At 41.7% G+C, this 19,808-nt stretch overlaps 1 protein-coding gene and 2 long non-coding RNA genes across 3 annotated transcripts; 2 read left to right on the plus strand and 1 right to left on the minus strand.

The window, feature by feature from the left end:
* Positions 1–1,705: 1,705 nt before the first annotated feature.
* LOC123466824 lies at positions 1,706–3,045 on the plus strand. The gene is made up of 4 exons (XR_006641553.1): positions 1,706–1,926; positions 1,998–2,034; positions 2,144–2,341; positions 2,467–3,045. It is a non-coding gene; the product is annotated as an uncharacterized LOC123466824 (long non-coding RNA).
* A 703-nt stretch (positions 3,046–3,748) lies between these two features.
* Positions 3,749–4,868, plus strand: LOC123466827. The gene is made up of 4 exons (XR_006641556.1): positions 3,749–4,007; positions 4,065–4,215; positions 4,271–4,448; positions 4,514–4,868. It is a non-coding gene; the product is annotated as an uncharacterized LOC123466827 (long non-coding RNA).
* Positions 4,869–9,153: 4,285 nt separating this feature from the next.
* LOC116930516 lies at positions 9,154–11,855 on the minus strand. Its single transcript, XM_045166957.1, has 3 exons — positions 11,817–11,855; positions 9,827–10,010; positions 9,154–9,761 (listed from the first exon to the last, which is right to left on the minus strand). Exons 1-3 carry the CDS (start codon positions 11,853–11,855, stop codon positions 9,154–9,156), a joined length of 831 nt encoding a protein of 276 aa, XP_045022892.1.
* Between the last annotated feature and the right edge of the window lie 7,953 nt (positions 11,856–19,808).

The raw sequence follows: 19,808 nt of genomic DNA on the forward strand, positions 1-19,808 counted from the left end.
TCACATCCACTAATGCTCACTTTATTGCGACCGTCTCTTTCCTGAAAAATTGAAACATAATATTAATGAATGACTTGTTGACAAAATATACAGTATAACTAACTTTATCATTTTGAATGTTTGTGGGTACAACGACTTCAATGACATCAAGACTAGTAGATTCACCAGCACAAAGATCGACTGATATTAGTTCAGGGTCTGACATTACTGTCTTTGTGGGAAAATAATCTGGAATAGAAATCAATCACTACACTTAAAAAATCAATTAATTCTATTCAGAAAAAAAGTAGTTTGAATGTTCAAATTCAAATATTTGAAATCTAGAATTTTACAAAATACTGTCACGTGGTCAATGAATAATCCACGCTCTCTGGTAATGGAGTGTCCCCAACAGACAGATTCGAGGGATTCGTCGAGAGCAGAGCTGCCGTTGGTCGGTATTGTCGAAATCCCGCACGGTTGCTCCATTCAAACTGATGAGTGGATTTTGCAGGCCAGTAGGCAACACTCGTTATCATCCACTAGGAAGGGGAACGACTTTGTGCCACGTCTGAAAGGGGTGAACTGGGCTGTAGCTACAGATGCCCAACAACAAGGAAGCATGACGAGCGGGAAATCTACGAACTCATCGCTGCAGGCTTCATTAGAAGCGTCCTTGAAACGGATCGGCGGCAGTCTGACGAACGCAGCTAGTTTTGGTAAAACTATCCGTGCTTTGGAAGTAGACGATTCGGAAAGGGGAAAACGAGCGGCGGAACATCATACATATCCATTCGAGCTATGGGGTGTGGGAGCAGCGTTGTTTATGGCCAGTGTGGCTGTGTGCAGCATCCAGTGGTGCCGAGGGAGAAAAGGAGACGTTAATATGGCCGACCTTCGGGAACGCCTACGAGTGGTGGAAGAGTTCGTCGAGGAAGAAGCTAAGAAGCGACGTGCGCGGCGGTGGAGTACCATGCATTGCCTTACGGAAATAGACAACCGTATGGCAGCGCATGAAGAGACTTGCTTGACGACGCTGCGCGAGCTGGAGTCGTCCATTGAGCATCTGGCATAGGGATGATGTTTTTTTTTTGGGGGGGGGGGGTGTCATGTGGACTGTATCATGTAGCAATGTTCCCGGTTTTCTTTCGGTCTATATTTTTTTTGTGTTGTTTGTTTTAGTAATGCATTCGGGGACGAATGCAGCTAGAGGGGGGGATGTCACGTGGTCAATGACCACGTTATGTGATCCGGTATGCAATGCTACCGGACGTGTGACGTCAGTGTTTCCCCCCCATATATAGTCCCCCGTTGTCGTGTATCAAGCCCCCAGTCTTAGTCTTGTGAACCGTCAATACAACTTACTGTTACAATACTGTCGTCTGCTTCTCTCTGCTGTTCTGCTGAAAATTTGCCAGTGTTGTGCTGCGTTGCATGCTTTTCTTTAACAATAATTATAAACTATGAAAAATAGCAGAATCGAGCAGAATTTTGGCGCAGGCGGCAATTTTTGAAAAAAGCTGACGTTTTCCCTAGATTTTTGCCGAAAACCCTAGCTTAGCCCTAGATATCCATTAAAGACAATATCCCTAGAAAGTCCCTAGCTCCCTAGCTGGCCAATTCCATCTTTCAATTACCCTAGAAAAGGGTAATTACCCTAGAAGTGGAAGCGCTGAGTGTGTGTTCAGAACTTGCGCGTGAAATCGTTCAACTATTCTCCAACCAAGGCCTACTTAATGGTTAAGGCCTGTAAACTTGAATGTTCCCCTATGACGGCGAGAGGATTTGCAAAATTCCCTATCCTTTCCCCAGTCAAGAGCCAATCAGAAGAAAAAAGGAGGCGAAGACTTCGCCGTCTGGCGTTCAAAAATGCCACCTCGTAAGGATGGGAAGATAGAAAGAAAATGGGGGTTGGGACTAACGTTTGACGTCTTCAGCCAAATAATGGTAAGCATTTTGTTATTTAAATTTAAGAAATAGAAAATGCTGCAGAATTTGAGTTTCATTTATTGTTTCAGTGTTCTGGCCCTACGTTCCTTATAGGCTGGACCAAAGGTACTGGTCTTCTTATTTAAACTTAAACGCAACTTTTTCTTGTTAGACAAAATTGGTTTCAAAAATTTTCTCAAAATAGCTTCAATTAATGCTTAGTTATTTTCACCAGGACGAGCGATTTCACAGAGAAAAGTGTTACATGTCTCCAGATGGGGCAGAAGGAATTCAACAAGGCCCTTCAACATGAAAGTCGAGCTTGACATCTGTCAAAGGCACTCCTTTACAAATAGATACACCGTCCACAGCCTTGACACAAACTCAACTGTGGGATAAAAAAGGCCACCACAGTCTGTAAAAAACAATAGAGGTAATGTTGTTTATGAGATTTTAAGTTTTGAAATAATATTGAGTAGTGCCCTCTCTCTTCTCAGCAATTGAAGTAAATTTGTATGTCTTAATTTGTTTTTGTTTATCGAAATTCATAAATGACAGGGTTTTTTCTTCCGCACGGCCACCTACTTCATCTGATTGCCAACTTGATAAATCTTCCCAGTCATTGCGAGAGTTATATCGTCTTGTGATTGAGGGACGGATTTGCCTTTCCCTTGGACGACCTTGCTTTGCAGTTACTTCACTCGGCGGAATGGTTGTAGCTTCCATTTCACTTGGCGGTATGGTTTTAGCTTCCATTTCACTCGGCGGTATGGTTGTAGCTTCCATTTCACTCGGCGAAATGGTTGATAACAAAACCATCGAATTGTAAATTGGCTGATCCTGATTGTCCATGCCTGAATTGTCTAAGCAATCGACATTCTTTAATTCATCTTCCGAAAAGTTTATTCTCACATTTAAGGCGCATCGAGGAATTACCGTGCATCTAATAGCTTCTAACACCGTTCCCTGATTCCATTCTCAACCCCTAATAACAGTTCCCTGCCTTTTTTTATTTCCTTTTAAGTCGTGAACACACGCTGAAACAAGATTTCTGTACATTCGACAGGTTCGAAAATAGAACGAATGATATTTATTTGATTGTTATGCATGTAAAAAATATATCCGTTTCATAACTAATTTCCCTTAATTTTTTGTTTATTTTTTCATTTCATGCCTCAATATTTATTTTTCAACGAGTTCGATTCTGAACGCCAGATGGCGAAGTCTTCGCCTCCCTTTTTCGTCTTATTGGCTCTCACAGGGGCAGGGATAGGAATTCTGGCTACACCTGTCGCCTTTATGGCAGTAGATACATGTTTACAGGCCTTAACCATTAAGTAGGCCTTGCTCCAACATGGTCGCTTTGTTTGTTTGATCATAGACTACAAAGTAAAGACGGCGATCTGCTCCATAAGCCTGAGAGGAATCGTCTGAAGCGATGCTCCTGCATGTCGGTAGGGGTCAGGTCGTACGATTTCCAGTGGATATCAGTCGTTTCCCCTTTTCCCTACAGGTTACGTGCTTCACACACACGCATTTTCGGGTATATGTAATTCATATGGATTTTTAGATTTTATACTATAATTTTATATAGCCCTTCCCCGTGTCCCTTGAATTTTTACTTAATTTTACTTACAAATTCGGGTGTAGAAAAAATAAATTTTATGTGACCCCCTTTTCTCTTAAATATACTTCGTTTTAAAGAAATCGTGAAACACTGGTTGTTGTTTTTTCGACAACTTGATCTCGGTCGTCGGGGCGAACCCTACCGGCTTCTCGGGGGACAATAGAAAGTGGTAGGGTTCGCCCCGACGACCGTAGGCACGGTAGCGCTCGTGGTGGCGAAGGGCTACAACACATTATAAACACGAATAGGCTACATGCAGTCTGCAATGGATTAATTTTGTTGGTTATCTTTTCTTTTCAGTATTCTTTTATGTAGTTGTAGTTTTAGATTAGAATCTTAGATTTTCATTATTATTACAATGACAAGTGTGCCATCTGAGGAAGAAACGGGAAATCCCATCGATGATGTAGCCGAAACAGAAAAGTTTGAGTTTGGGAAAGGATACGATTTAACTTATTTTAAAGATATTAGGGTATGTTTTTAAGATGTATATGCTTATAAGTTACTTAATTTAATTCTTTTCTTATAGGAGAAATATCGAGGAAAAGAGAAAGGCAAGAAGAAGAACTGCACAAGGCCTTGTTGAAATTCCCAGTTATCCAACCCGCCCAGCCCTTTGGTTGGATTTTAAAAAGTCCAAAGGAACCTGCAGCTCCAGACGTACATCCATTCACAGCATTGTAAGTATAAAGCTACCATATTTCTGACACATATTAACACTTCACAATTTTAAAGCAATCTAAAACAGCCTTCGAAAATGGAATGGACCATTTTACGCTGTCTGCATCCCAAAATGTACAGGAATGGTCCACTGACGTCAGTGGGTATGGGAATCTTGCAGGTGAGTTTATGAAAACACCAGAATGTCATGCTGCAGTAGTCGCTTGGACTGCGTTGGTTAAAAAATACCAATGTAAGTAGTTTAGATAAGTAACATGTTTTGTTCATTAAACTTTTAATTACCTGTATATTCTATAGTGAAAAGGGAAACAGATTCAGGCTGATGTTGAATCCGACTTTTTGGATGAAGACACGTTCGCCTACGACATTGAAAATGGCATCGAAGACCTTCTATTAGATAATATTCAAGAAGATGGTGATGAGGAAAATGAAGCATACGAAGAAGATAGCGAAGAGGAGACTGCTGATTACCAGGATTACAGCGACGAAGAGACAAACGATTATCAAGACTACGCTGACGAGGACAATGAAGGAAACAATTAATATCGATCGTTTAAAACTCTCTTATATATAGTTATGCTAATCCTGTAATTAGGGCTACTTTTGAAATGGAGCTATTGATGAAAGGGAATAAAAGTATAATTATGAGGTTTTTGATTTGTTTCATTAACATTATTCGTCATCCTTATAGGCCTATCCGAGTGCGCGTGAAAATAAAATTATTTCGCAGTTAATTATACATGCCTATGTTGATATCAGACTTAATCTGACATGATATTACGATTCAGCGTCAAAAGTTGAGTTAGAGGTGTAATTTTTATTAATGTTAGTGGTTCAGCCGCATAGTAGCGTGCGTGAAAATAAAAATTCGGTCACGGTTAATTACACAAACGTGTTTTCATTTAAGGCTTATTCTGACCTGATATTCCGATTCAGCGTCAAAAGTTGAGTTAGAGGTGTAATTTTCATTCATTTTGGTAGTAGCCTGCGGGATTTAGTTTTTAGCGATCAAATTTTTTACTGAAAAAAGTCCGCCCTGTAACTGTAAGCGAGTTACTGCGCTTTTTTTCCTTAAAAAAAAAGTGTCGTAAACCAATAACTCCCGCAGGCTACCACCAATATGAATGAAAATTACACCTCTAACTCAACTTTTGACGCCCTCGAACTTTCCTGTTGGGGGTAGGTTAAAATTTTTCGTAGATTTCTGGCACTCGATTTCGAATGATCCGTGGATCATTCAGAGTGTAAGCGAGGGCGTCCAAATTGATTTCGTGTCCCCCCCGTTTCAAACACACCCCCAGGGTAATATGCAGATGGGCAAAGATCAGTTAGAAATCTGTGATCAGGAAGTAAAATCTCTTTTGGAAAAGGGGGCCATCGAACCGATCGAACCAGAAGGGGGTTTTATCAGTGGTGTATTTGTGATCCCGAAACGTACAGGAGGTTTCAGGCCCATCGTAAATTTAAAAGCGCTCAACAAATTTGTTAGGCCCGTTCACTTTAAAATGGAAGGTATTCCCCTCCTCCAAGAGCTGATCCGCCCAGGTGATTTCTTTACTAAAATCGATCTGAAAGATGCGTATCTAACCCTCCCCTGCGCAAGGAGGATCGGAAGTTTGTAAAAGTAAAATGGGGGAGGTTTTCTATCAGTTTAAAACCCTGGCCTTCGGTTTGTCGTCCGCGCCTTGGATTTTTACTAAAGTTTTAAAGCCAGTCATAACTTTCCTAAGGAAACAAGGGGTCCGTCTCATAATTTACCTTGACGACATTCTTTTGCTTAACAATTGCGAGGAAGGGGCGAGGAAAGATTTTTTATTAGCCAAAGAAATATTAGAAAACTGCGGTTTTTTAATAAACATTGAAAAAACTATCGAAAAGCCAACGCAGATCATTGAATATCTGGGTTTGATTGTAAATTCCCTCCACCTTTCCCTCTCTCTTCGTCAGGAAAAGTTGGTCGAAATTTTGTATTTAAGTAACGACTTAATGAAGCGTGAAACAGCTTCGCTCCGGGAGATTTCGAAAATTTTAGGGAATTTAGCTTGGGCAGTCAAATGCATTCCTTTCGCACAGGCCCACTACAGAGCACTGCAACGTTTTCATATAAATGAAAATTCTAGATTCAATGGATCACTTAGCGCTATCGTGAAGCTAGACAGAGAGTCGCGGGACAATCTAAAATGGTGGGTTGACAACATTGAATCCTTAAACGGCCGGGCCATGACAGCTGTAGAACCCGATATTATTATATACTCGGACGCGTCAAAAAAGGATGGGGGAGTACAAAACGGTGTTACGACAAGAGGCCCTTGGTCGGAAGATGACAGGGATCGACACATTAATGAGCTCGAATTACTGGCGGGTCTGTTTTCATTGAAAGCTTTTACGGGGAATTTATGCAGAATTTCCGTCCGTCTTATGATGGATAATTTCACGGCAGTGCAATATGTAAACAAAGCAGGTGGGACCAAGTCAGCCAATCTGAACGCTATCATGTTAGATATCGTATCTTGGTGTGAAAGTATACAGATTGCGATCCAGGCGGTACACGTACCAGGTATTTTGAATGTGGTTGCAGATCACCAGTCCAGGCTGAATCTGGAAGCCGGCGATTGGAAACTACGGCCGGACTATTTCCAGCAAATAGCGTCCCTGTGGAACCCGCAAATAGATTTATTTGCAGCAGCTTGGAACCGTCAGCTGGACAAGTTCATCAGTTGGCAGCCACAGCCGGACGCGATGGCAGTGGATGCATTCACGAGGGATTGGGGCAAATTGAGAGGCTATGCGTTCCCGCCGTTCAAACTCATTCACAGATGCTTGTTAAAGATCTGGAGGGATCAAGCGGATGCGCTTCTGCTGACGCCGGTCTGGCCAGCACAACCTTGGTGGCCAACAATAATGGAGTTGGCATACCAACCGCCTCGTATCCTGAAACCGGTGGCGAATCTACTGTCGGATCCGGAAGGGAACCCTCATCCACTGCTGGCTCGAGGGTCACTGCTAATGGTCGCATGGGCCTTATCAGGCAAAGACTCGAAAACAAAGGCCTTTCGGACAAAGTGGTCCACCTACTCCTGGCAGGAAATCGTGAGGCCACATCAACTGCCTACCAGAGCTGCTGGAACGGTTGGGTCAGTTGGTGTACGGAACGGGATCAAGATCCCGTGTCTCCTGCTCTAGGTACGATTCTAGAATTTTTGTCCGACCTCCACGGAAAAGGTTTGGCTTATAGATCGATCAATGTGTATCGTTCGATGCTCTCGGGTACGCTGGAACAGATGGAAGGCTATGATGTCGGCAAGCATCCATTAGTCATCAAGTTAATGCAGGGAATTTTTAATTCCACTCCACCGAAGCCAAAATATGCCGAATTTTGGGATGTCGGGGTTGTCTTGCGCCATTTACAATCACTTGGACCGGATGTAGACTTGAGCCTCACCTCCTTGTCGCATAAACTTGTCATCTTGTTAGCTCTTACATCCTTATTTAGAGTTTCCGAAATTGCAGCAATTGATTCGGAGTCAATAGTTTTCTCGGGTCCAGTCGTGAAGTTCGCCTTATTGAAGCTGAGGAAGAATCAACGCAAGTCGAACGATATCCAATCCTTCTCTTTGTGTAAACTGGACCCCCCTTCCAACCTTTGCCCAGTCCTGTGCCTTGAAAGGTACGTAAATTTGACTCGATCGTTCAGAGAAAGCCGGCCCCCTTCCAGCCTGATTTTGGGCATTAAATCTCCACACGCTCCAATCGGAGCTTCATCTATTGCCCGTTGGATTAAATCGGTGTTAGCCGACGCAGGGGTCGACACATCGGTATATAGCGCTCATTCTACCCGCGGGGCTTCGGCCTCCAAAGCTAAATCTTCCGGCCTGCCTATCGAAACAATCCTTCGTACGGGTAGCTGGGCAACGGAAAGTGTGTTTTCCTCACACTATAATAAAAGAATCGTCTCCGAAAATTTCCAAAATGCAATTCTGGGAGTAGAGTGAATACTAGACTTCTAAATCACCCAGTTAAGGTGGAGCTAATTGAGTACAATTAGGAAATTGCTCGAGATCGCGTAGCGATCGATGAGCAGTTGGAATTGTATGAAATTAGAGAGACCTTAACTATAAGTGCACCCACCCACCATCCCAACAGTTGATAAATGTTCTTTTTTGTATTCACAGGGGTCGCGGCAATGGCTATTGACCGTCACTCATTCATCAAGATGCAGAGGATTCCGTTACCCACAGAAGAATTACTATTTATTAGTTATGCATAGGAAGCCTCAAAGGTCTGAGGTGGCAAGGGGCGTTATCGCCCGAAGAAGACAATCCGTTTTTCTTTTGTTTTTGTGTTGCGTCAAATGGCTGTAATACATCGTGTCCACACCCAGTTAAGGTCTCTCTAATTTCATACAATTCCAACTGCTCATCGATCGCTACGCGATCTCGAGCAATTTCCTAATTGTGGAAAAAATGACTGAAAATTTCAAAGTGAAAAACATCTATTAGATGTTTTTCACTCCTTTATCGGGTGAGTAGGGTTGGAACCAAAGCGGCTTTTGCGCTTTGGTACAACACGGGCGTAACTAAAACTCGGGGGCCGGGGCTCGGGGTTCGGGGTACTAAAACTCGAAAATCCCGAGTGCATTCCCCGAGTTTTAGCCTTTTTTTGTTTACCCGTCACCCCTTTTGAACACACTAAAGCTCGGGGAAAATGGCGACCCCCGAGTCCATTCCCCGAGTTTTAGTCCCACGGCCCCCGAGCCCCGACCCCCGAGTTTTAGTTAGGCCCGTACAACACCGCTAGGGTGTAAACCCTGGTAGCTGCGGTAAAAGTATTATTATATGAAGTTAAGATCAATTTAAAACAAAAAATTTACTGAAAAACATGTTTATTCTAATAAAAAAAAAAGAACAAAAGGACAAAGCAAATTATAAACAAAGTACTCACATATCTTTGAAAATAACGATTTTATCTTTTTCTTTTATTGTATACGCAGTCTGGTATCCCATCAATATGACAACGAGATACTTTGTTCCGTCTTTGTTTCTTTTCCCCGTAATGGATATGGAGTTAGCCACAGTTTGCACCGAAATGGGCAAGGTTAACTCCATTCCTCTGGAGATTTCCTCAACACTCGAACGAGATTTTTCTAGATCTTTTTTAAGGGCTTCAATCAAAGGGTGACAGGAGGGAATTTCTCCATTTTGAATTTCTTGTTGAAATATAGCTTCGATGTCGACTGCAGTAACGGGCCAGGAATAATCGATCCTTGCAGTCCTAGTTCCTGGGCCATCTCCCACCAGCGAAAACTTGGCGTCACCCACACCCCCAATGAGGGCGACAACGACGACGAGTTTTTCACGTCTAGTTACTGGATCCTGATAGACCGACATCTGCACAGGTTGATTGCCGTGCACGATGAGCGAGTCGAAATCGTTCATCCCTTCTATCTTGCCCTCAAATAGTATGACGCGCTTATGAAGGGAAACTCCAGGGCTGACATCACTGGCCTCATCAAAACAAAGAGCTGCATTGTGACTATATGGCTTCACTGAAAAATTTTAATTTGTATATAATAAATGCGAGAAGTAGAGAGAGTAAGTGTTAATTACTGACATGCAAGGCCAGATTTAGCTTTTATCTCGTTGAATGCTGTTCTGAACACATTCAACGAGTATTTTTGAAACTCGGGCGACTGCTTGTATACAAATGCGGGAAGGGCACTTGGCTCAATCTTGTTCTCCAAAAACATTTTCTCTAATAAGGCTTGAGCCTTGCAAGTGGAATCGCGTTTCCATATCTAATGACTAGTCATTTCATTTGAAAGAAAAAAAAACGGGACTCACGTATTCAGTTACTGAGAAAAATCAACTAGGGATCAATTCGTCTGATATTATTTGTATAGTGTTGTCAGACTGATATTTTAAATCATATTTATTCCGTATTAATTAAAAATGTGTAAATTTCGCCATAATTCGTGCGAAAGTTTTTTGCCTTTATTTAATTACACCAAGTGATGTCACACGAAACAAAAGTTTCGTTGAAAAAATTTTTAATTCCGAAAGTAAAGTTAAGACTGGAAAGTAACCTTTCGCTGAAAACGAAAAGTTCAAGAAGCATGCTGTCAGTCAATATGGGACCTTATGCCATAAGTTTTGCATAAGTAGTTTCTCCAGATCACCTTACGCCAGGTTTCGAGCGTAGGTTTTATAAAAATTATGTAAAGCAAAATCTTTCGGCCATCAAAAGGGCAAATTTTTGATTTTTGGCCGAAGTTTCGAAGAAATAATATCTGAGAACTTGAAATTGATCCCAGTGCCCCTGGTGGCGCAAGCACAAATCTTAATTTTTTCTGTAAAACATTTGAGTGTAACAAATTTGAGTTATAGGGAAGCATTTTTTTTGTTCAAATAATTCAAAAACATGCACTATATTCTAATAGAGTAAAGAAAATCGCGTCGTTCGGCACAAAAAAATTAATTTAAGGATCTTTTGAAGTATTTTATTTATATTTTTGGAAACGCCGGTATTAACATGGCATTTATGGAGAGGAAAGTGGTGTACCTAATCATGTGAACGATACTTTAGCGCCCTGGGTGTAACTTCTACAATTTTTGCATGTTAAGATAACTTTTAGAGCACTTTCTCTTCTGATATAGGAAAAAAGAAAACAAAATTTAGTCCTTACCAGTAAAAAGATATTTAAGTTTTCCTGAGACCCGTAGCGCCATAAGAATGCACTAACAAACGGGTGTGTACCTAATCGTTTGGTGGGTACTGTATAGTATGTTGTATATAGTCAAATGGTATATAAGAGCAATATATAATGGTATTTCATTATATGAATGTCTATGTAGTGTGAGTAGATACACTATAGGTATATATATCTTTACTGTAGAATTAAACAGATTCGATGAAAAACTTTATTTCCTGCGTCGCGTCTTATTTATCTTAGACTTTCTTTATAGCTTTCTGCAGATTTGGTAATACCGACGGAGAATGCGGAAGATCTTCCTCGTTATGGTGGAAATTACTATGTCACATATAATATTTACATATTATATGCATATAAAATATTTATATACAGTGATGCGAACGCCAACGGTATTTTAATGACGTATTGAAATACGTATAAGTCATACGTCAAAAAAATTACGTCAACGTAACTCACTTATTCCAATAAGTCAAACGTATGACGTTACGTCAGCAATACATCAAAACTTTTATTGACAACAGATTTACTATGCACCGAGCGAAATACCCATAACTATACAACGAGGGCAATTTTTAAAAGAATCAAAATTTCAAGAAAACTATCAGACAGTTTGTCCCGTCAAACAGTAAGAATTAAAGCAGCTTGCAGTGTTTCGGATTTTTTTTTTCAAATCAAATCCAAATCCAATCAAATCCAAATCCTCCCGGATTTTTAAGGGATTTGGATTTGCCTTATTTTTCAATGGCTTGGATTTGGATCGGATTTGATCCCCACAAAAAAAAACCCGGATTTTTTCAAATCAAATCCAAATCCTTTATAAAGATTTTTTTCGGATTTTTTTCCAATTTAGAATTTTTTTCCTGTACCACCCAGCCACTGTTTAGTATTTACCTTTCTTGTCGTCTGCAGACTCTGCAGACGGACAATCATTGCTCTCCTGACAATAATTGTCCTTCTGACTTGCGCTTTAGTCCCTTGGGTTATTGGAAAGTAAACGCCCATCGATTCCCGTTGTTGGCTTTGATAGCAAAGAAGCTCTTCGGGGTGCCCGCTTCGGGAGGAGAGATCGAACGGGTCTTTAGCACCGCCACGGACATTGCATCGGCTAAAAGAAATCGCATTAAGCCTCCTCTCTTCGCGAAAATGCTTTTCATAAAGCGAAATATGAAACTTATGAGTCCTGTGACTCATAATAATTAATAAATGACGCAAATTTAGAAAATCCGAAACACTGGCAGCTTGACTCCAAAGACGCTCCACAGGAGCACTATTTTGTATAGCAGTATTGTGTTCAATAAAAATATTTTTCATTTGGGGATACCTATTAAGCATCTAAATGCTCACACCTTTATCAGCTAAAAAATAATCTACCTCGTTTGGTTTAATTGTCGTGTTATTTGTGGCGAAGCTTAAGAAGTGTTCGGTGGAACTGGCACCTTTTTCAGAGAGTGGTGACTCATCATCACTTAACAACAGTTTCATCTTGGTTGCGACGTGTTCTTTTTTCTTTGAGTCTTCAATGCAATTAGTTTTGAAAAAAGGATGTAGAGCAGTAAAACAACACACTATAGACAGTGATGATGAATACTGAAGTCTACAGACGAATTTTCAGCCTCGGAGAAAATTGTTGCCAAATAAAAAATTACGTGTTTGAAAAGGCGGGAAAAAGTTGTATACGTCAAACGTATACGTCAAACGTAAAAAAAAATACAGATACGTCAAGTCAACGTAAACGTCAAAAAATGACGTAACGTACGACGTTACGTCAAAATTTGACGTAAGTAACTAAATGACGTTCGCATCACTATTTATATATAGTCCACATATATAATATTTATGTATAACATTTATATATAGCACGTATATATAACAATTATATGTAATATTTATATATAACCTTTATATATATATATTATAATTATTGTATATTATATTTATGTATACAATATAAAATGGAAACGAAACCATTGGAGAACAAAATTTCTTTATATTATGCAGACCCTTACATAATAAAAATGCAACGTCTTTTGTGGATTTTGTGTCTTTTGCCTTTTCCAATATTGGCGCAACTTACGTTTGTCGGCTGCAGTCAGACGCACCTGGTTGAATTTCTGTGAGATAGTACTTTCCAGTTTCGATGGCAAACTATGTTTTTTCAATATCACCTTTAGCATAGAGCAAATGGCATCTAAGCAGAAAATATGATTAAATTACAATCTTAAACAATATTCATAGTAGTTCTAGTACTATATATATACTATAGTACTATATATATACTATAGTACTATATATTACTATTATATAGTACTACTGTATATGTATAGGTACTATATATAGGGACTTTATATACATGTATATCATATAGAAGTATACATATCATATGTAAGTAGTAATACTATATACAGTCGCGGCTGTAAGTTTCTTTACGTGTAGCTAAAAAACCCGCCTTTTTACTGTGTATTGGCGGATGGTATGTGCCTATGGCAGAGGTTGAGATACCTTATTTGTTCTATTTTTTGTTTCTTACCCCTATTCCTCCGCCCATATTTATACTTAACTCTTCTTTTATCGAAAATTACTATTTTACCACGATGTGTCATACGATTACGCAGCCCTATTATCTCACACTCTAAAGAAATGAATAAAAAAGACGTTTTCTGATTCAGTCAAACGATGGGACTTAATGTTAATATCCATGCCCAAGTAAGTCAGAGTGTAGCTTAATACTAAGTCGTTATTGTTAACACGTTAAATAGGGTTGCTTACCGTATGCCACATCGTGATAAAATAGTAATTGATGTTAAGCAGAAAAATTAAGTAAAAATGGGTGGAAGGGTAGGGTAAAGAAACAAAAGAATGGAACAAATAAGGTATCTCAACCTCTGCCATAGGCATATACCATCCGCCAATACACAGTAAAAGGGCGGGTTTTTGAGCTACATGTAAAGAAACTTACAGCCGCGACTGTAGTAGTTTATACGTACTATTTATATGTATATATATATATATATTTTAATTTAAAAGCTGGGCTTATCTCTAGCAGGAATATAGCCCGAAATGTATTGGCCGAGTTATATATACATATTAACAAAATAACAAACAAAACAAGCTGCATGAGTATGAACAATAGGGAATATAAACAGGGAAACCTGGGCCTATTTACGCCTCACTGGTCATGTGAGGCGGCCAGCCGACGTCCACTGGCGTAGCCTCCACCGAGACAGAGCACCGAGCATTACAATCGCAGCGGGAAAATCTGTGGCTTATTTGGGTGTGAACGGGTGTTATGGAGAGAATACGATCGCCTCCAGCTCCTTTGACCAGCAAGAGAGAGGAGGACTGAGTACCCTGAAAGAGAATGGACGCGCATTTGGCTCTAGGACGGCCTTAGAAACTCTAAGGGCCTAGAGCCAGGCATCGTATAAGCTGAAAAGAAAACAACATCAAGAAAACAACATGCTCGTTTCTGAGAGAGTGACCTGAGAGGATTTGATTGACCTGGGGACAGAGTTGATGTGGAAGGATCACCGATGTTGATTGCACTGTGGGGAAGAAAAATCTAGTAGATTTGTCATTAGAGCAGACAAGACATTGAGAATGCCAGGCATCCCGTACTTGCTTCTTAATTACGGCACGGCTACAATTTTTTGGTAACAAAAGTTGCGGAAGGTGTTGAAGATGGGAACCAGGAATGCAACAGCCCGCATAGGCTAGCTGAAGACCCTTAGCTTTAGAAGGATGACAGAAAAAGAGACGAATATTTTATCTGCGAGGGGCCAGTATGTCGACACAGAGCCTTTCTATTTCGGAGAGCATAGCACCGTAGCGTGTGAACCCAAAAGCGGAGTGATGATGAGTAATATTTTCAACCTGCCACCCATTTCGCACCGAGTGATTAGCCAAGGATAGTGCATGAAGAATAGACAGTTGCGTAGCACAATGTGAGTTGTTTGCGGTTGCTAAAGGGCCATTTGCGACGTCTAATACCTGTGTCTGTCCGGCTGAGATAAGACAGCAGTGAAATGAGTTGCCAGAGAAGGCAACATCAACAAAAACTCGGAGTACAGAGACTTCAGGTGAGTGTAACTGCACTCCTCACGTAACCATACTGGGTGAAACGAGGGGATCCAAGGTGGCCAACAGTGGTTGAAGTGGCGCCTGGTTGAGTCACTTTTGAGAGGAGGGGAGGAAGATGGTAGAGTGCCAGCAAGCCATTTCAGTGAGGCGGCAGAGAAACGTCCTGTTGTGTCGGTGGAAAAACGGATATGGGTTATCTCCATTACCCGAAAATCTATAGGGAGGATATTTGCAAGGACGAAGGATCCTTCAGCAGAGACAGTTTTGAAGGCACAGGTTAGAGAGAGAGCAATGGAGCGCTGAAATGCACGAAGTTGCTTGATTCCTTTTTTGTGGATAGAAAAGGGGCCCAAACGGAACAACCGTAAAGCAAGATAAGTTCAACCGCAGAGAGGTAGATATATTTCAGACGCTTCCTATCATAGCCCCACGTAGACTTTAAACTAGACCGAAGTGCAAAAAACGTCCTTTGGGCTGCTTGCTGGAGATGTGGGAGTGTCATTTTAGGCGACAGTCAATCGTAAGGCCAAGAAAGAGGGTCTCTGCAGAAGAAAAAATTCTCAGGTCATTGATTGAGATGCTGAGGTGGGACCAATTGAAGAGTTTTTTGCATATGATCATAAAGATCAATTTGCTAGCGTTTAATGCAAGTTTGTTGACCAGGCACCAGTTGTTTACCCCATCGCACATGGACTGCAAATTACGGGTGGCTATTAGAGGATCTTTGTGATACGTCGCCACAGTCAGGTCGTCAGCGTAGCCAACTATCAGTGAAGGAAAGGAAAACTGGAGGCGCAGGGCATCGTCAACAAGAACCGACCAAAGAAATGGAGAGAGCACTCCACCTTGAGGGCAACCAAGGCCAACATGAAAAGAGGAGACAGTGTTATCTAAGGAGAGGATTGCAGTTCGACCAGAGAGAAAACAATAGATGAGTTGAATCAGGTAACTTGGACATTTACGGTCAGCAAGAGCAGAGATGATGGCAGGGTGCCATGCAGTGTCAAATGCACTTTTGATATCGAGAAAGGCGCAGGCTGTCACGCATTTGGCCTCTTTGGCTGCATCACAAAAGGAAATTAGAGAGTGCGTGGCCGTCTCTGTCGATTTACCCTGGGTGAAACCATGCTGGTTTGGGCTTAGCCATTGGGCTGTTGACGAATGCCAAAGAAATCTGTTCAAGACGAGCTTCTCGAGAATCTTAGCCAAAGTGTTGACAAGACTGATTGGGCGAACACTGCTCAATATGTCGTACGAGGGTTTGTTAGGTTTACCTATGATAGTGACCTTAGCAATTTTCCAGCAACTCGGAAAATGAGAGAGAAAGAAACAAGCGTTCATGATAACTAAAAGCTGCTGGGAAATTTGATTGTAGATTGAACTTATAATAGCCGAGGAGATACCATCAATCCCTGGGGCAGATTTAAGATTTAAGGAGGACATTGCATTTGCTAGTTCATCTTGTGAAATCGGGTCTGAGATGCTATCACTTATCGGAGAGGACGACGGAAAAAAGGAATCCACCCTCTCTTACATCTGCTTATGGACCGTCGTGGATGGGCTAGGAAGGGGAAAAAAAATGCTCCACGCACTTCTTTAAAATTGCTGTGGGGTCAGAGAAGACTGATCCCTCAATTGAAATATTGGACGGGAGACTGATGTTTGCAGATTTGTCAGATGCAACCCTAAAGGCAGAGAAAAGATCACTGCTGTTTAATTGAGAATCAGAGAGGCGATTCCAAGAAGTCAATTTTGCTTTACGAACTTCACGTTTTGATATGCCGATTTGAGAACCCTGAATGCCTGTCTGTTGGCATGCGAGCGCTGGACAGACCACAACTTGAAGGCTTGACGGCTTTTGTTTCGAAGCGTCCAAAGATCCTTAGTCCACCAAAGCATGCTAGAAGCGGAGACAGTGCATTGGCTAGGGCATTTTGAGCTATTTGCAGCGGTAGAAATGACCTGTAGTAAGTTCTACGACCATTTTGTCAATAGCTGAGGTGGACGTAGTAGGTTGAAATTCAAGATGTTTGACAGCTTTAGCGACTTTTGATTGGAATTTAGGAATGCATGTACGAGAAATATGTGGAACAGTAGTCAAAGAATGTGCGAAAATTTGGGCTGAGTAGGAACGAAACACTACAAAATAGATGTAGGGGTGGTCGGAGAAGGAGGGAATTGTTGGAAAGAACCAGCGAGAAGAGGTAATAGCGCTCCCTGCAAGCGAGATGTCAATAAACGAAGTGCCGGCAGGAACGAATTCAAGCTCGGCCAAAGGGCGGTTCAAAATGCAGAGGAAATGCTTAGCTATCAGTAGTTCGAGTTCAATGCCCCTACTGTTTGTCAGCTTGCTGTTCCAGACCTTGCTTAATGCATTGGAGTCGATCGCTATAATGGACAGCTTGGTGAAGAGGCAACTAAGATCTGAGTTGAGCTGCTCAGCAATATTGTGGATGGAGGGACGGAGGTACACGGAAATAAATCGAAAAGTACCCTGAGCAAGATGTAAGTCTACTGCTGCAATATGATTGTCGCAACTGTGATTAGTTGCCCGACAAGCCTTGGCTAAAGAAAGCTTGACCAGCACAGCTGCACCGTAAGCATGCTCTTTCGAGAGAAGATGAAAAGCAACATAGCCAGGGGGATGTTTATAATGGAGGGTGACAGCAGTCCTTTGGCAAAAGGTTCTTGAATAAGTACAACGTCTAGTGTATTTTCAACTATTACCTCAGCAATAGAAGCCGAGGCAATCCCTTGAGTGGCGCAGATTTACCTGAAGGCATCTAAAATGTCTCTTTAACGAGCAAGGGGATCCAAGCATCAGCTTCTTTCCATTTTCCCCCTGTATCTTGCTACGGCTTTCATTTGCGAGGGACAAAATCGATCACCAGATTGGTGGGCATCGTCACAGTTAACACACTTTTTTGTCTGGCCATTACAGTCACGAGAAAGGTGGTCACCTGCGCATTTACCGCAGCTAGGGGAAGAAGCGCGGCAAGACACCTGTACATGCCCATACCCCTGACATTTAAAGCAACGTCGAACCTCGCGATCTAAGAAAACCTCAACAAGTCGAGCAGAAGTGTTGAAAACGTCAATCTCACCACCAGCCTGGGCCTGATCTCTGGTTTCCTTGCAGTTGAACAGGACTTTAACATGACCTTTTTGTGAATTAGGTTTGGCAAAAAGTTGAGAGATAGAGTAAATTTTCCCCCTAAAACCATGGTCCCTTACCATCAGTTCCTCTTTCAAGCTGGGCAGGTAACTAAGATTCACAAAAAGGGCTACAGCTGGATAAAGTTTAGAAGGGCGTGAGACATAATTGAAAACATTGATACTGTCTGGTCTGGCTCTAGATTCCATGATTGTTTTCGCACGATCTAGGTCAGCTGGATCAGTGAGCAGGATGAAGATGTTGTTCTCTTTTTGTCTGACCGAAGCAGGAACTGGGCCACCTCCACTGGAGCCTAGAAGTTCTTCCACACCAACAAGAGAGATGCGTTCAGCAAGCTTGATAGATGAGGTAAATGTTGCTACAAGGACAGGTGCCTGGTGGCCTTTAACAGCTTGGGAGTACGAAAATTTGCCCATTAGGACAGGCTCCACCTGCGAAGGCTCGACCGGAGATACAGAGCGCTGTTTGATAAATCGAAGTGTCATCGAATCCGCAAACGCTAGTTTGAAATCCATCAGCTCAGCTTCCAGCTTCATGATACGAGTGTGTTGAGATTTGGCAAAATCTAGTGCGGCACGGAGTTTGGAGCTAATGGCTTCTTTGGGAAGAGTGTCTATCATGGAGAGCTCGGGGTCATCAGTGAGACTGGTAAAGTCTTCATGACGGAATTTATTTGCGTCAAACATAGTCTGATCTAGGCTAGAGTCGGGTGACAGTAAGCGTTTTGAGTTGGCTACAGGTTTAGGAGTTGAAAAGATCTCTGGGTCTCCACTAGCTGGGGTGGATTCTTGGTTGAAACTGCTGGCGATGAGGGAAGTATTCTTGCTATGGAATTTCTGAGATTCATGGAAGCACGGCTTGCTACAGAATTTAGAATCTTCCTTTCCTTGGTAGGGTTTGAAGCAGAAGACACAACTTTCTTTTGGTTGGGTTGTGGATTCTAGCATAGAGATTTTGCCACCGTCGCCCTGACTCATGTTGATACCTAAGCAAAGAGAACTTGGCACCATAATTAAAAAGGACTCTCGTAAAATACAAAATGGATGTCACCGAGAGCAGGAAATCTCCTCAAGCAGGATGAGACAAAAACTTGAGGAATAGGTGCAGATTACGAAAAATGGCTTGAAAATATGTTGGAGCGAGCAAAAACACTATGACAGACCGTCGTAGCAGACGGCTCTCTCATTACTATTTATATGTATATTCATATTTGTAAGGAATATATATATATAGTAATGCTATATAGTATATCCAATACATATCGAGTCTTCTGAGGCAGTTGAGGCCCAGATTGCGAATCTTACCTCTGCTTTATCCGCGATCGCCTTTGCCGCCAGGGTTTCTGTTTCTCGACTCAAGTGTAGTAAAAACGTGGTGTGGTGGACTAAGGATCTCTGTGCCCTTCGTAGCAGAACTCGATCTCTCTACAAAGCCTGGTCAAAACATAGGAATGCTCAAAGTGAGCAGCTGTACCGGAGTAGCAAGTCGATGTATCAGCTAAGAGCTGCTGAGTGCAGAGCCTGGGATAAGGTCAGGAAGAGTGCAACCGATGGAGATGTTTTTCGTGTCCTATCAGACTTCAAGGGTAAATCTAAATCAATACCCTTACCATCTGAAATCCTAATCGATGG

Source organism: Daphnia magna, unplaced genomic scaffold (genome assembly GCF_020631705.1).
Source record: "Daphnia magna isolate NIES unplaced genomic scaffold, ASM2063170v1.1 Dm_contigs118, whole genome shotgun sequence".
In the NCBI taxonomy this organism is placed as follows: domain Eukaryota; kingdom Metazoa; phylum Arthropoda; class Branchiopoda; order Diplostraca; family Daphniidae; genus Daphnia; species Daphnia magna.

Coding starts and splice junctions, on each gene's coding strand:
- LOC116930516 (XM_045166957.1), bottom strand. CDS start 11,855: ATGATTGTCCGTCTGCAGAGTCTGCAGACGACAAGAAAG. Junction 10,011..11,816: donor GTCTGCAGACGACAAGAAAG/GTAAATACTAAA, acceptor ACTAGTCATTAG/ATATGGAAACGCGATTCCAC. Junction 9,762..9,826: donor AGCTAAATCTGGCCTTGCAT/GTCAGTAATTAA, acceptor AAAATTTTTCAG/TGAAGCCATATAGTCACAAT.